This window comes from Uranotaenia lowii, chromosome 1, assembly GCF_029784155.1.
Source record: "Uranotaenia lowii strain MFRU-FL chromosome 1, ASM2978415v1, whole genome shotgun sequence".
In the NCBI taxonomy this organism is placed as follows: domain Eukaryota; kingdom Metazoa; phylum Arthropoda; class Insecta; order Diptera; family Culicidae; genus Uranotaenia; species Uranotaenia lowii.
Window position 1 is genome coordinate 51,937,271 of NC_073691.1, and position 16,815 is coordinate 51,954,085.

At 35.7% G+C, this 16,815-nt stretch overlaps 1 protein-coding gene across 13 annotated transcripts in view; it reads left to right on the forward strand.

The window, feature by feature from the left end:
- LOC129750730 (guanine nucleotide-releasing factor 2) overlaps positions 1 to 16,815 on the forward strand; it is a 246,035-nt gene that overhangs the window by 99,998 nt on the left and 129,222 nt on the right. For 6 of the 13 annotated variants that reach the window (XM_055745776.1, XM_055745837.1, XM_055745746.1 and 3 more), the window contains exon 2: positions 15,291 to 16,184. The exons of the other annotated variants lie outside the window; for them this stretch is intronic. In XM_055745776.1, the coding sequence (XP_055601751.1) occupies positions 15,572 to 16,184 (613 nt within the window). In that variant the 5' untranslated portion in view covers positions 15,291 to 15,571. The remainder of the gene's footprint in view (positions 1 to 15,290; positions 16,185 to 16,815) is intronic. 13 annotated transcript variants of the gene reach the window in all.

Consider the following 16,815-nt stretch of genomic DNA (forward strand, 5'->3'; position numbering starts at 1 on the left):
TCGCTACCCTGCTCATAATAAGGTACCATAAAATGTCACGCAAGAAAGATCAGAAAGATCGTTTCCTCTTGGTGGAAACAAACAGAAAAAAAACCCTCAACTCAGGTGTAGCCCTGCAGCTAGTTAGCACGATCCAGCGCAAAAACCCGAAGGAGCGCGCTAAATAACAAGAGATGAGTTCATGGATCGCTACTCCCCCGGTTGGCGTTAATCTTACTTTAACTGGAGCTAATTTATGTGGTTTGTTAGGTTGAAAATTATAGATTGAAAAATTTTGTTACACCGCCTAGTTAGGACTGTTGGAAATTACATTTCCTGGTTTAGTTTTTTCAATTGTTTTTAAATATGGAAAACTTAGTTTAATTTCACCTTAAACCAAATAGTTCACGAGAGTGGGCCATTTGGGTAAAAGAGGAAAACTCGAACGGTGACTGTGGGTCAACCAGAACCGAACAAATGCGATGGAGCAGCAGCAACTTCAATAAGTTCAAAACGGGAAAAACTGAACCCAACAACAAAACCCCATCCGGATGAAAATATGGCACATCATAAAACTTAATTAGCGTGCGGTTCTTGGATTTGTGCCGGATAGCTCTGGTAGCAGCGGTTCTTTTTCCTTCTTTAAGGTTTTGGAACAATGACAACCTAACAGAGCTTGGTTTTCCTTGCTTGGATTATCTTCCCGGTTGAAGGTTCTGGTTTCGGCTTGAAAACAAAAACTGCACCTAAACATTTATCCGGAAATTATGGGATGAAGTCATGTATAGGTTTTCTTTAAAAGGGGATGCACTTGTTTTATTAAGGCTAAAGTTAATTGAGTTCATAACGCGATAAACTGAGCTATTTGACAGCATTACAGCTTTTTTCCCGTTGAAAATGGTTGGAAACGCAACTTTTAGTAGTAGAATAGAGGTATCTTTATTCGAGTTTGTTCGTCAAGTCCTTAAATAGCTACACATTACATTAGCGATAGCTATTTGTCACTTTCCACGTCTCGTATTCCCTAACCGGGAAAGTAATAAGTTCTCAATGAGTACTTTGATACTACTACTCAGATTTCCTGGCAACACTGTTGTGTTTCCACGATCCCAATTTGAGTAATCTCGCTTAACCGTGTGATGATGTAAACATTTATACTGTCATCATCATCACCGTCCTATGCAGCGATATCACAAAATTATCTGTATCATAAGTGTGTCTTATTCTCACCCATAAGAATCCCAATGTAACAGAAAGATATATGTAGGGGAGAATGAGGATACTTGATCCCTAGGGATACTTGATTCCTTAGCTATATCTCGAAACTGGAATGTCTTACAAAGATCAAATGTTATAGAAAAATGTGCCAAAATGAGCAAAATAACAATGCTTGTAGTTTAAAAAATTTTAACAAAATATCTGTTTGAGTAATTGAACTTTGTTTGAAACATTTCACAAAACGTAACTTGAAGATCTTTTTTCATCACTTTAAAATGTTCCTTACATGGTAAAATTATGACCAAAATATTTGTTCCAATGTATCAATCGTTCGAGCGTAAAATGAACTTCATAATGCCATATTTTCAAAGCAATGGAAAACTCTCAACTTTTCTCAGAAAAAGTTTTCTAAAATGTTGATTATGGGTACAATTGATCCCCTAGAAATGGGTACAATTGATCCCCCTTCCAAACGGCATATTCTTCTTCTGAATTGATCGTTATGATTGCTGATTACGAGATTACTAATATTTATCCAAAAACTAATATTTATCAAACAATTGTCTGAAGGAAAAAGCAAAAATAATTAATTTTCTCTAAATTATAAAAAATAGCGCCTTTAAGTATGCAAAAATATTAGCGTTGAGACAAAGTTATAGAATTTTCTTCTTATGTATGCTATAAATTGTGAAATGAGAACAAACATGACCAAAATATTCAATTAACATTCTATCTTGGGGTTTTGTTTGATTTTTATACAAGGATTAGGGCTTCCTGAATAAAAGATCAAGTCTCCTTAAAAGGGGATCAAGTCTCCCGTAACTTCAGAAAAATCGCAATTTTTTTACTCCCACGAAAATGCTTCTAGTTCATCAACGGGTTCAAGTATCGTTCTAATTTTTGGAGCATAGAAACTTGAAGTTACAAGCTGTCAGAAAATGTCAAAGACGGCGAGTTGCTAAATTTTTCCAAAAAGATATGGTGAAAATAAGAAAAGGGGATCAAGTATCCCCACTCTCCCCTACACTGATGATACAGATCAAAATGTGGCATCGTTGCCTATGAGTAGATTCACGCACTGGCTCACTGTTTTTCACACTTCGCAGTTCCTGTTTTGATTCCTTATTTTCTAATTCTACACGCTGAGGAAACAAAGCAAACAATTGGGTTTTCAACTAATATTTGCTCACACGTTTTAAGCTATATTTCTCAGCTCAATTTTGGTATAAAAAATACTTTTAAAAAGAAACTAGTTGTTAAGAAAGTAGATGTATTTAGTATCAAATAATGAAAAAGCAAACATTTCGTTTCAACTTTCTGTTTATCCACTGAGATTACGTTAAGAAACGAAAAATGCGCAAAGTTTATTTCACAAAATTCGACTTGATTTTTTGCTATCGTTAAACTGGATTTTGAGTTCCATTTATTAAGCGTGCAGCTAAACAAAAAAATTTCAACGCACTTCATTGCTCGTTTGTAATCAGACTGCTCGAAATTTTCGCATTTTTCATGGGTCATACTGTAGAGTCAAGAATAAAAACACCAGAGTCATGAGTCTAGGGTCGAAACAGTGGTCAAGAGCCAAGGGCTTAAAGTCAAAAATCAACATTGAAGAGTCAAGAATGACTAAAGCTAAAGGTCAAGAGTGAAGAGTCAAACATCTAAAGTAAAAAAGAGTCAAGAGTCGGGAGTCGAGAGTTTTGCGTGATTCAACATTCAAGAGTCCAGAGTCGAGAATTGATATAGTCGAGAGTGAGGAATTGAGAGTCTAGAGCCTTCAGTCGATAATCAAGAGTCAAAAGTGAAGAGATAAGAGTCATGAATTTAGATTGAAGAGTCCAAAGTCATAAGTCTAAAGTTAAGTGATAGTCAAGAGCCAAAAATTGAGAGTCGAAAGTCCATATTCAAGCCCTTCAAGAGTTTTGAGTCGACAATCAAGATTCAGAATGAAGAGACAAGTGTCATGAATTTGAGTCAATCGTCCAGTGTCAAAAGTCAAGAGTCAAAGGTCAAGAGTGAAATGTCAAGAGTCGAAAGTCGATAGTCAAGAATCGAGAGTCCAAAAGTTAAGAGTCCAAATTCGAGAATTTAGCGAGTGTCAAGTACCAAAAGTTCAGAATCAAAAATCGAGAGTCAAAACTCAATAGTCAAAAGTCAAATCTCTAGAGTTGAGAGCCAAGAGTCAATAATAAAAAGTCAAAAGTCGAGGTTCAATATTTTACAGTAAAGAGGCAAGTGCCGAGAATCAAAAGTCAAGAGTCTAGTATAAAGGGTCAAGAGTCAAAAGGCAAAAATCAATACTGTCAAAAGTCAAGAGTCATAACGGGTCGAGTCGAGAGTCAAAAGTTTAGCGAGAGTCAAGTGCCACATGTTTACTTAGAGTCGAGAAACGAGATTCTGATTGTAATGGACTGCACCAAGAGGTCCCCGACATCCCCGAGAAACGAGATTCAAAAATCATGAATCTTAAGTCAATAGTCTAACTTCAAGAGTCTTGAGTCGATAATCAAGAGTTAACGGTCAATAGTCAAATATAAGAGTCAAGAGTCTAAAGTCAAGAATCGAGTGGGGTTCAACTGCCAAAATTTGAGAGTCAAGAATCGAGAGTCGATAATCGAGGGCCGAGATGCAAGATTCAAGGGCTAAGTGTCCCCCAAGTGCCAAATGACAAAAGTCAAGAGTTACGAGTCAAAAGTCAAGGGCTGAAGTCTATAATCAAAACTCGAGAGTCTAGACGCAAGAGTCAAAAGTCAAGAGTCAAAGGTTAAAATTAGAAAATCAATGCTGAAGAATAAAAAATGAAGAGTCCAAAAATAAACGTCTTTAGTCAAGAGTCGAGAGTCAACTGTCAAAAGAAAAGCATAAAAAGTCGAGTCGAGAGTTAAGAGTCGAGAGTTTAGTGAGTGTCAAGTACCAAAAGCTCAGAGTCGAGAATCGAGGTTCAAAACTCAGTAGTCAAGAGTAAAGAGTCAAGAGTCTCTAAAGTTGAGAGTCAACATCAAAGAGTCTCTAGATTTGAAAACTCAAGAGTCAAGATTAAAAAGTTAAGATTCAAGTTTCAATAAATTACAGTAAAGAGGCAAGTTTCTAGAATCAAAAGTCTTGAGTCAAGTACCAAGGGTCAAGAGTTAAAAGACAAAAGTCAAAAATCCAGACTGTTGAAAGTTAACAGTCATAGAGAGTCGGGTCGAGAGTCAAGATTTATGCTAGAATCAGGTGTCTTTAGTCAAGAGTCGAGAGTCAACTGTTAAAAGTAAAACATTAAAAGTCGAGTCGAGAGTTAAGAGTCCAAATTCGAGAGTCAAGTACCAAAATTCCAGAGTCGAAAATCGAGAGTGAAAACTCAACAGTGAAGAGTCAAGAGTCTTTAGAGTTGAGAGTCAAGAGTCAAAAGTCAAGAAAAAAAAGTTGAGTTTTAATATTTTACAGTAAAGAGGTGAGTGTTGGGAATCAAAAGCCATGAATCAAGGGTCAGGATTCAGAAGACAAAAGCCAAAAATCAAAAATCAAGACTGCCAAACGTCATGAGTCAAAAAAAGTCGAGTCAAGAGTCAAGAGTTTAGCGAGAGTCAAATGCCAAACGTCTACTTAGAGTCGAGGAACGAGATTCAAAAATCGAGAACCTAAAGTCAAGAGTCAGACTTCAAGAGTTTGAATCCCTAGACCTAAAAATAGCCAAAAATATTCACAAAACATCTATCACGGTCGATAACATAAATCTAACGAACCAGTGAGTAATCGTATCCAAAAACTCCATTCTAAACGACCGCAAATCTTTTTGCTCCTGTTATAGTAGTGAGCTAGTAAGTTAAATTTGGCATCGACCAATCGATCGATCGATCGGTTCGGGTCGTCGTCCTCTCCCCGAGGGTATGCGATGCGATCATTGTCGTACCCCGAAAAGGCCACGATCGGCCGCCGCCGCCATTGTGCCGAATCCACACGAATGGCAAAAACATCCAGCAAAACAGAACGGAACTGGAAGCAAAACGGTCCCGACTACCGTCCGTCGTGTGATGGATAAACAGAACACACATTCCCGCGCGATCAGTTCATTATTTTTAATTTCTGCTGTGCTGCGCCTCATCGCGGCGGCGGCGGCTTTTTTCTATTTTAAGAACTCTGGATCTGATGAGACTTTGGCTCGTTGGATGCTCCCATCATTATCATCATCCATCGGGGACGAAAAGCAGCAGGAGAGTATTTGAGGCGTTAAAAAAAGTTTATCTATCCAAATCCATGGGAAATGGGTGGGATTTATTCTGGGTTAGTCCAAGGAACAATTTTTTTATCAAAAATTTAAAAAAACCTTTTTCAAGGGTATTTTTTATTTGGTCCCTGAAGAAAATGGTAATCGACATCGAAACGTCGGCAAAAAAACATTTATTTTGGTCGGATCCGACGCCAATTAAGAAATCAAAATCAAAAAAGGGTTAAAATTCAATATTAAAAATTCCGACGTTTCGGTAACCTTAGTTGACTATCTTCAAGAATTTTCACTTTTTTAGAATGAAATTTTTCACAAAAGGTTTTAAACCATTGAAATTGAAAAAAAAAACATTTTCCAAGGTATTGTATCGACATCGAAATGTCGGCAAACATTTTTTTGTCCAATCCGTCATAAGTTAAAATATCAAAACATACAGCTTAATATTCAATATTGAAAATTCCGACGTTTCGAAAACCTTAGTTGACCATCTTCAAGGATTTTAATTTTTTTAGTTTGAAATTTTTCACAAATTTTGGAACCATTTACTATTCTCGCGTCACAATTAGCCAAAGAATCCTCCCGTGGTGCTACAAAAAAAACCTGTAAGGAAACGACAAATTGGATGAGTCATGGAACATCATAGCCATCCGGAAAGACGCTATTCGCATTCTTACTACCGTTCGCTGCCTGGGAGAAGCGGAAGCACGCTCGACTACCGTAGTTCCCAGAGCGTCGATTCCCACCACAAACTGTGGGGGCTAAACAGACGTATGACGTTCTACAAAAAAAAGTCACTCGTCAGACCCAAAAGGTACGAGATGAAGCGATCTCAATCTTTCGCTTCAACTGTTTTTTCGCAAGATTTAATATGATCATTTATCTTTATTTAGACTGCGGCTGCGTTGGTTGATCCGGCAGGCTGCTTCAAAGTGCTGGTGGGTACCTCAAATCTTTATGACCTTCACCCGAAAGGCAGCGCCAAACACAGGGGTCCATTCACATGTGTGTTTTGGTCAAATCATGGGCCAACATTCTTGTCTACAAACTGAACGAGAATGGAGAAATAACTAGAAAAAGGAGATGGAAAAAAATCAACCGAATGATGACAGAGAATGGTTCATAAACCAACTCTGCACCTAAATCACCGCCTAAATCAAAGAGCCGAATCTCGTCGACGAGTATCGTGAGAAAATTTTGGAACCCCCTAGCTAGTTAATAGCAGTTTTGGCAGCTTTGCTAAAAGTGATTCCAAATTACGCCGCTGGATCCCATATTGAGTATGGATGGGGACACCAATTAAATTCGGCGTCATCATCATCAGCATGCGCATCATAATATGATGGGTGCCATACAGTTGAAAGTCGCACTTGAGCCGATTGTAATTTGTCGAGGGACTTTCTTCAATTGGAAAATGTGTCCCATTATAACTTAACTCGGATGACCCGAATGATTCTACCTGTTTGATGATGCTTTTTGCTGAGACCCGAGATGACCTTTTACGTTGATTAGAGACACAGATCCATCCGTAGGCAGCGATGATCGCACGTCGTGTGTGGGGCAGTTTATTTGTGCTTAATTTGGATGGTTCAATGTCAAGTGTTGAGAAATTATAGCTTTTGAGCTTGTTGGTGAAATACCAAGTTTGTAGAACTGAATGAAACCTAAATCGGCTTTTGGTTTTACTAGACAGTAAATAAAACTTATTTGCATGAATTTTTTTTGTTCTCACGTTTTACTATGTATTTAAATTCTGATTACAGATTTTTCGCTTTTTTGACCGAATCAAATTCTGGTTTTAAATATTTGTTTATCATAAATTTGTGCTCATTTTCTGTTGTTCCTCAACCAAAGAAACGGTTGGCGCTAACTATATGCCAAACATGGGCTGCAAAATTCTTAGGACCAAAGATTGGATATTGGAATATGATTGGAAAAGCACTACTGACATAAAGACTTGAGCTCCCAAGCAAAATGATGCATAACCAATACATTTAAGCGAAAAAAGAAAACATTTTATGGAATTTTCATCCTATTCATTAATTCATCCAAAAACCAAGAAAATAAAAAAAAGGTCGTTGATGAGATTCGAACTCACAACAATTTTCTACCTTCATCTTGCCCATCCGACAGTTTAATCAGTGTCCCAGCAAACATGAACTCGTATCAAAAATGATAACTTAAGTCGTTTACAATGGTGTTGTGAATCGCAATTTCAACTGCATAGTGAAGAGATCGTATAAAATGTCGTCTGAAGTCAGTTTAAATCGGATATGATAGAAAGTCCGCCATGTTTGTAAATTTTTTTAATGATTTTTGAAATTTTGAAATGTTGTAAATTTTGAAAAAAAAAACGCACAGTGCAGGCTTATGACGGGAAAGGAAATTAGAGCTTGAGGGTTTTCGAAATTCAAATTTAGCTTGAATAATAACATTTCCAAAAATGCACAATTAATACGCAAATAGATTTATTCTGAATTAAACAAAATAAATTTTAAGTAGTCTCATTTACAAATTTGAAATCAATATTTCCGAAGCACCAGAAAACGGATAAACATTAAAGAGTTTAAAGCTTCTAACAAAAGAGTTTATACATAGAAATAGTACCTATATATAAATAAAATATCTACATAAATCCGAATTCTAAATTGAATTTTAAATCTAATCATCAATTATCTATGATTAATAATTGTTACTTTGAATCAATCGGCAGGCAGACTTATGTTAGCAAAAAAAACGACGTATTGATTTTCGCTTCCAACATTTTGATCCTCATTAGATCTTCTTCAGGGACCGAAAAAGTGTTTATTTAGTTGATACTGCTTATTACATTTTCTGTTTTTTTATACCAAAAAAAATGCATTTTTCTTATAAGAGTCGACTCGGCTGGCCGTGTCTTTTGATCTGTTTTCTAAATAATTATTAGAATAATCGATTAGAAAAAAAATAAAAATCAGTTTTTAACTTCAGAGAATTTATTTAAAATATAATTGATTAATGAATGGTTTAATTTTGATGAAAAGAAGAAAATATTTAATTTTATTCCAAGTGAACTAAGTCATAACTTTTTTTTATATATTCGTTCTCACCTAGTTATTAAAATAAAAGGCAACCAATGCTCATTTTTGAAGTTCCCAATACTATCTTTTAATTTTTATAAAACAACATGTTAAATTCACCATTAAAAATGCTTATATTAATTGATCCTAAAAAAACTGACAAAGAAAAAAAAATTAAACTCCAAGTTTTGTTGTAAATATTGAAAGTTCAAAGCAAATACTTATTTAGTTAGAATGCGCATTAAAATTAAACTTTGATGTTGCTGCTTTGTAATATATTAAGATCTTTTCATAGATTAATTAAAAATCATGATCGATTGAAAAAGAAGATTTAAAATGATAAAAATAAGAGGAACGTTCAAAATTTTCATGCGCAAATTACATACTTTAAAAATATTAAGCTCTGAGTATTTTGTTGCCTTCAATAGAAAAATTGGGTCCTAGAAAGGATAAAAGGTACCTAAATGTTTTCCTTATTGAAAATTTAGAAGAAGATTTCGTTTTTCAAAACAAAAATTGAAGAACAAAAAAATACTTCTTTAAAAAAAATCAAATATTCAAATAGAAAGACTTAAAAACTTGGCGATTTTTTTTTCAAATAATACAAAATATAAAGGTTAGATAAGTTTTTTTGCATTTGAGAAAAAAATTATTTTTTTTTTATTTATTTATAAAAATTTTTTGATACTCAGGGGAACAGCATTTTTTGTGCCTATTTTTTAATGACTGATTTTGATTAATTAGGCTCCCGGAACTCAAATATTTTATCAGATTTTGTCTATCACTTCTAGTTCAGTTGATATAGTGTTGAAAAGTTTAAAAATGAATCAAGTTTGAGTGAAATCAAGCATTGATAACTGATAAAAAAAAAACCTAAATAAAAAACAAAAATTGATTCCGAATTTGTTTTTTTGTATCCTTTTAACCAAAGAAATTTGAAAAGATATCACTCACTACAAGTTTTTTGACATTACTGAAGAAAGTATTTGTTTTTTGAAAGGTTCAAATTCAATTTTTTTTTAAATTGCTGAAGTTGACCGAACGATTTGACTTTAGTTCTAAAACACTTAAAAAATTCAATTTGATTCAAAACCATTTTGAAAATTCGTCAAAATTCCTATTTTTATACAGAATGGCAAACAGTAAACAAGAAAATAAACTTCTATTCGCAGAAGTCAAAATTACTTGCGGTTTTCGGAAAAAGTAGATCATTGATTGAAAACCTTTGTTTGTGAAGTTTTTGTAATGTTTTACATTTTTGTCCCAGAAGTGCCGAAATTTCGTAATCGAATTTTACCTACTTTAAAAATTATTTCAAAAACAAAATTTGGATACAGGCAACCAAATCAATCAAAAAAAGTTGATAAATTCTTTATACCTTGGAAAAATATGATTTTCGTAACCTTGTACAATTTATCAATATCCTTCTCTTCTATGGGGCTACGAGATGAATCATCCAATAGGATGAAAAGCCCTAAAAAAAGTCAATTTCCTTATGAATGTGAAGCTGAGCATTTAGAAGAACAAGAGTCACAACATATAAATGAGGCTAAAATTGATTTTTTGAAGAACTTCAACTCAGCAAAAACATTAAAACAATTAAGTTTAAGATTAGTGATATACCAGTGCATCCAAGCGAAATTGCTGGTATAATCTGTCACTTACGGATCTTATTCGATACATTAATCAGGATTTCATCTCTCAGTTTTGAAAGTCTGTAAAATCTGGGCACTCTGAGCAAAAATCTGAGCAAAATCACTGACCAATAGACAAATCTGGGCACCTGGCACCACAGTTTACAAGAGCTGGAAGCGACTCAGACGCAGAGGTGCCAGGCAAGGTTGCCGAACAAAACTCTGTGTTTTTACGAAAAAAATTCTGATTTTCTGTGATTTTACCCAAAAATTCTGTGACGGTTTTTTGTGATGCTTTTTCCATAAATTTCATTCAAAAGTCATGTCAACATACGTCTTTTTAATACATAATTTAAGAAAAATCAATAAACATCACCAATTTTAATCATAATTTTCTAATTCAAAGATAAATATCCAAAATTTATATTGACACGGAAAATTGAATTTTGAAAAAATGTCCCTAATTTCAAAACTCTGTTAAATCTGTGAATATTGTCAAAATTCTGTGTTCTGTGACGAAAATTGGCTCAAAATTCTGTGAAATTATAGAATTTTCTGTGATTTCGGCAATCTTGGTGCCAGGTGGTTTCGTCAAAATTCAGGACAACGCGAAGCTAAAAATAAGGATTTTTCAGGACACCTTTTGATTCAGGGAAATAATAAGCATCTCTACTACCATTGCATAAATAAAGGCGCAATACAGGTGTAATAAACGCCTCGATATATGCAACAGCAGTACGCAGCTATTTGTCTGGTCTGCAGTTCATATCGAATAACACCGCTTAAACATCTTCTGAACCGAAGATTACCATCTGTTAAAAGGGTTTAACTATTTTTTTACAGATTTATTCGGTTTTTTCATAGTTTAACCACAAAGTCGATTATATTTGAAAAGTGTTTATGAAAATCAGGACAATTCAGAACGTTTTAGAGACCCACTTAAAAAAAAACAGGACGACTCGAGAGTTTTTTTAAAAATCAGGACGGTCTCTCGAAAATCAGGACAAATCCTGATAAAACAGGACACCTGTAGCGTCGTAGCGTTTCAGTCATACACCTCAATATTAATGGAGAACAAAACTAATTAGACTCTCACCACACAACTTAAACAAACAAAAACAACAATTTTTCCACCACTGTCAGGGTTGCCACTTTCAAAACTTTACTTTTATTGAAAAAAAAATCACCAACAAAAAGTCTGCACCGAAATGTGCACCAACAATAAAAAAGATCATCAGTGCAAAATATTAGAAAAACGTTTGACCTTTTCTGTTTTCTCAATTTTTCTATATTAAAAATTAATTAATTATCTAAAAAGTGTTTTAAAATCCGGAAGCTACTTTCACCAAGTGTTATTATTTTCCATGATTGACGACATTCACATGTATCTGAATTAAGTCTTTTTCTTAATGATATGTTCAGCCGATATGGTTTCTATTTCACAACGGTATTTGTGGTCTATTTTTGTAAATAATGAAAACTTTGTTTATCTTAACCAAATGCTTAAAATCTGTCTTCTGTGCGAATAAACCCTGTACCAAATAATAAAAAAATCTGTACTTTCCAAGATAAATCTGTATTTGTGACTACCATGCCCACTGCAGTTTATGGAACTTTTTTTACTTGGAAAAATAACTGTCAAAGGAGGCGTTCGGAGCAGGGGTGCCAAGTGATTTCACCAGAAAATCAGGACACCGTGGATAAACAAAAATCTCAATTTTATAAAACACCAGTAGATGGGTGGAAATTTAATTCAGCTCTTGTTAGGTTGAATAAATGAAGGCGAAATAACTATGCTGCTCAATTCATGCAACAGAAGAGATCAATTTTTTGGCTGGCTTGCAGTTTATATCGAAAAATCCCGTTCAAATATAATCGGAACCGAAAATTACCATCGGTTTAAGAGGTAAAACTGTTTTATTACAGATTCGTTTGATATTCTCATCATTTAACTATAAATTCAATTATAATTCAGATTTTTTTTTAAAGATCAGGACACTTTAAAGACCAACTTTCAAAATTCAAGAAAATACGAGAGTTTTTGAAAAATCAGGTCGCCTCTCGCAAATCAGGACACCTCTGGCATCTCTGGCACCTCTGGTTCGGAGAGCAGCGTTTTCTCTCGTAAACATACCAAGAAAAAACTGTGTTAGCTCTCAGATTTCTCCTCAACACAGTGCGCAAAAGATTTTTTCGGAGAAAGGAACTCTCTTCATCAGCGGATGTGACGGCTCTCGTTCACTCTTACGAGTCTTATGTGTTGACAATCTCACTCTTGATTGCAGTGCGATTTGTCTCTCTTCGTACAGCTTGGGAGAGCTGACGAAAACAAATGCACTCCCCTTCACTGGACAAGCTGGTCTGAGGAGTTTTGCCATCCATGAATCCGAGGTAGCCCAGAAATTAATTGAAAAATTCAAGACAGTCCGCTCCAGCCCGGGTGGATATTGTGGAAAACTTCCCGTATTTTGCACGGGTGTAGTCATATCAAATTGTTAATCAAGTAAAACACTTCAATTACTTTCAAGTTTTAATTTTTACGTCCGAAACGATCTTTTTAGAATAAGTTGAAAAAAAAAAAACGAAAATACAAATTCTTAGATTCTGTTTGAACGCTGCTTATGTGCTTTGATGAAAAATTAAAATTTCAATCAATTTTCTTACACTTTTCTTTTGTAGGGGAACTGGGGATATAATGCCAAGTGTGTGCAAAACGCCCCACTGCAATATCTAGCTAGATATGTATTTTTTTAAAGAATTCTGTACGTTATTCCTTTCTAATCAACAGTAGAAACCTTTTGTACAAAAAATTAGCATCAAATATGCGATAAATCCCTGCAAAAATCCAAAAATATTTTTAAGGCATATTCCTTGCAACTTGTGCCTTGACTTTCGTAAGGAATTACGGCATCTATCGTTAAAAAAAATTACCTGATATCTGTTAAAATGATGAACACTGGTCTTGAAAAGCATCACAAAACGAAAAGTTTCCTTATTTAATTATTTTTCTGTTATTTTGAACGATTTTTTATAAACATGTCTAGGTAGAGCAAAACGCGCCATGTCCGTTTATCTCTATGCATGTTTCATATTTGTTCAAATGTATATGCCGTTTCATCATAACAATTTTAAAGATATTTATATGTTGTATTGGAAAACATAACTTGAATACAAACGAATATATTTAAAATTCCTAAATTTAATTTAGATTTAATTAACTATTCACAAGAATTTCAGTATATCTGGCAGTATTGCGCGTAGCAATACATTTTTCCATCTGTGAAGTAGAGGAGGCACTTGAATCAATAAACTAATCACTAATCACTAATCACTAATCGTACTTCCACAGCCAGAACTTATGTCTGAGTCCCAAAGAATAATACTAGTGTGTAATTATTCTTCTTGTCTTTAATCATGTTTTTGATTATTTTAACATAAAAACATTAAAATTATAAAAAACATAATGTGGTTGGACCTACCATGGAGCAGAGAACGCAGAGACAACCGGAACACAGGAACAGGAAGAAACGTGGACCACCAGTACCATACGTTTCAAATGGACATTATCGTTGGAAGCATGCTAAGAAAAATGCTCCTTGATGAAGAAACCATGTGTAATTTAAGGAAACTTCGCCAATCACCAGGACCATTCTAGAGGGCTGGAAATGATTTATTTAGTACATAGAAATCACAAAACTTTAGGAAAGAAATATTTTGAAGAATTCTTAACTTATTATTTTCTGTTTTGGATTTCAGTGTACAATCATATCTGGTCATCGACCAAAGATGAAGCGCCTTTACTCGCTCTTGAAAATAAATAAGAGAAATGGAAAATATTAGTAGAGGATAAAACCTCTCGAGGTCTGTTTGAGCTCGAAAAGTTTTTTTATAGTTTAACAATGATCGATAATAAAGTTCATCGCAGGCAATGGCAAAATAAAATCATATTTCGCTATTATGGAAAATTAAATAAATGAATAAATTTATGTTATTATTTGTTTACAATAATACTTATCGTTGGTCCGTTTCTTATTCGGAACAATTCCTCGGTAATTCTCCAGTAAACACGATTTAGAAACCACATTTGCATTGCACACTTTCCCACAAAATCCTTTCTTTTTATGATCACCACTTTGTCACCTTAGAGCTGAACTACTGCATTAAACAAGACTTCGGATGTATTTTATTTTTTCCACATTTTACTTCAGTTTGTCCAAACGTACGCGGAATACAAACGTCCTTGTAAGTAGGACATGAAAAAATGACACGCATCTCAGCAACCGGAAAATTGAATCCCACAAGTTCACCGAGTTAGAAACCCAAAATACGCCACGTCAATGATCGCTTCTGCCAAATTTCAGTATTTAACAAACACGATTCTGTACACTGTCTTATCAAATTTTATTATGAAACTTTGAACCTTTCCCGTATCCAATTTATTGCAAAACACAGTTCTGAGCTCGGAGGCACTTGAATCAATAAACACTTATTAAACGTTAAACGGCGCGATTGGGTACACACATATGCGCATTATGCCCCTACTGAATCTTATCAATTTTAAACCTACTCTTCAAACATCATTAAATTTGTGGCCTTTTTGACCTTCCAGTTATTCTAACTATCAGATTTAGACAAAAAATAAATCAAACTTCCAAACACAATCGAAAATTAAAGTTAATCTATTCAAATGTACTCTAAAACAAGGCTTTTACCTTAACGTGGGCGTTATGCCCCCTCTCTCCCTATGTTTTGAACAAAATTCTGGATTTCGTTCAGATTTGCAAAATTTTTGTCAGCTTTTTCGATAAATCGGCCTGTACGTAAGAAACTATGGTATATCTGACGCAGTCCTGTTTCCTTCTCTGAAGCGATAGCGTTTAACATTAGAAATTGTCACCGGAGATTCCGGGTCGCATGGTTTAATTAAAAGAAAAAATAATTACGTAACCAATCAATGGAATCCTTCATTTTTCGCTTGAACCCTTAGACAAGGGTTTACACAGTATTTTTTCCTCCTCTCAGCATTCAGCAACGACCACCACAAGATCCAACTGCATACTTACCCGGAACGACGCAAAAATCAACCGTGTTGCATAAAAACGAGTTAAGGCTTATCTCCGGTTGATTTGCGCAGCAGTTTCCCTTTCGCTCGCTTAACGCTCGTTTAACGTTTGTTTTAATGACTTTTCCTAGTGTAGCTGATCCAGGGATGAAAAACCACACCGACGGAGCGGCGGCAACCGTTATTATTGAATGTTATCATCGATAAACGAGGAAGGAGGAAAAATCATAAACGACGACGTTGTGTCTTTTTAGTTTTTGTGTTTGAATAAAAGTGCGGGATAATTTTTCTGTGATGTGGAAAACAGTCTGAAGAAAAACGTAGTAAAATGTGAACATTACCTGAAACCGAACGCTTATCGAAAATTTATGCGCGTGGAGTTGTGCCGGCGAAAGACGTCAGCTTCGTCAAGATGCCGGAATTCGACGACACGTTCCTGTTCGAGTGTGCCAAGTTCGAACGCAAAAAGTGGAAATCGTACAACATCAGTTTGAGGCCCAGCAGCATCGCGGTGGCACTCAAGAGTGTGGGCAGCTTCAGCCCGACGCCGGCCTTTGACAGCAACTGTCACAACAGCAAAAACAATAATAATAACAACACCGGCGACAGTTATTCCTATTTCGGCAACGGCAAAGACGCTGTCCAGGAAGACGACCCCCTGAAGCTGGTGGGCGGACGTTTGCTGAGACCAACTGCTGACCCCTTGGAGGACCCGGCGTCCCCGGCGAAGCGGACGCCGTCTCCATCGCTTTTGCTGCCGCCGCCAGTCGTTCGAAGACGTGACTTGCAACAACAGCATCGAAATCGCTATGCCGTTGTAAGCCACCTATACGGAATCGGAGGCGGGGGCGGATCAAGTCCGCTCCGTGAAAAGTTTCTCGGCTTCAAACGGCACTCCTATACGCCGGGCAGTGGTAGCTCGACGCCCTCGACGCCCCCGACGTCCCCCTTTTCGACGGGGTCCCCGGGGTTGCTACTGCTGGAACAGCACTACTCGACGACGTCGGAACACGACGATTTGCCATGTAAGTTTTCGAGTTGACCTGACCTGACTTGTTGCCCATCATCTTGGCACACATTTTTCATGTATCTATCGCTATGCGAGTTGAGAATTTAGGCATGTAAGCATACAAAATGGGTTCGATGGCGGGGTGAAAAATAAGTTTGGGGAACATAACTGCACCATCAATGCTATTAACACCTTCGCAGCAGGGGGTGGATGAAGTCATAATGAAATATGTATGTCAAGCTTTTAGACTATCTATTTAGACATCATTTACACGCTTAATTTCTGCTTAAACCCGAAACCATTTGACAGGTGATAATTCGAACAGTTAGGCTCAAAAAATTGAAAACTCATAAATTATGTGGGTATCTACAGCCCAAAACAATCTGAACATATCAACTGTGAAAAATCTCACATTCGATTGAAATGAATAAAAAAATGAGAGTGCTGTAAGTAGATTTTTTCTAATTTATACATAAGAGTTGTAAAATTTTACGAATTTAAAATTCCCGGGTGTATCGGAGGAAGGGTTTTTGGCTCAAATGCTTTAGAGCAGGGGTGAGCAACCTTTTGAAGCAACGGGCCACTTTTAATTTGAAATTCTTTCGGCGGGCCGAATCAAAGTAAAATTTAAGTAATAGGTAATAGTT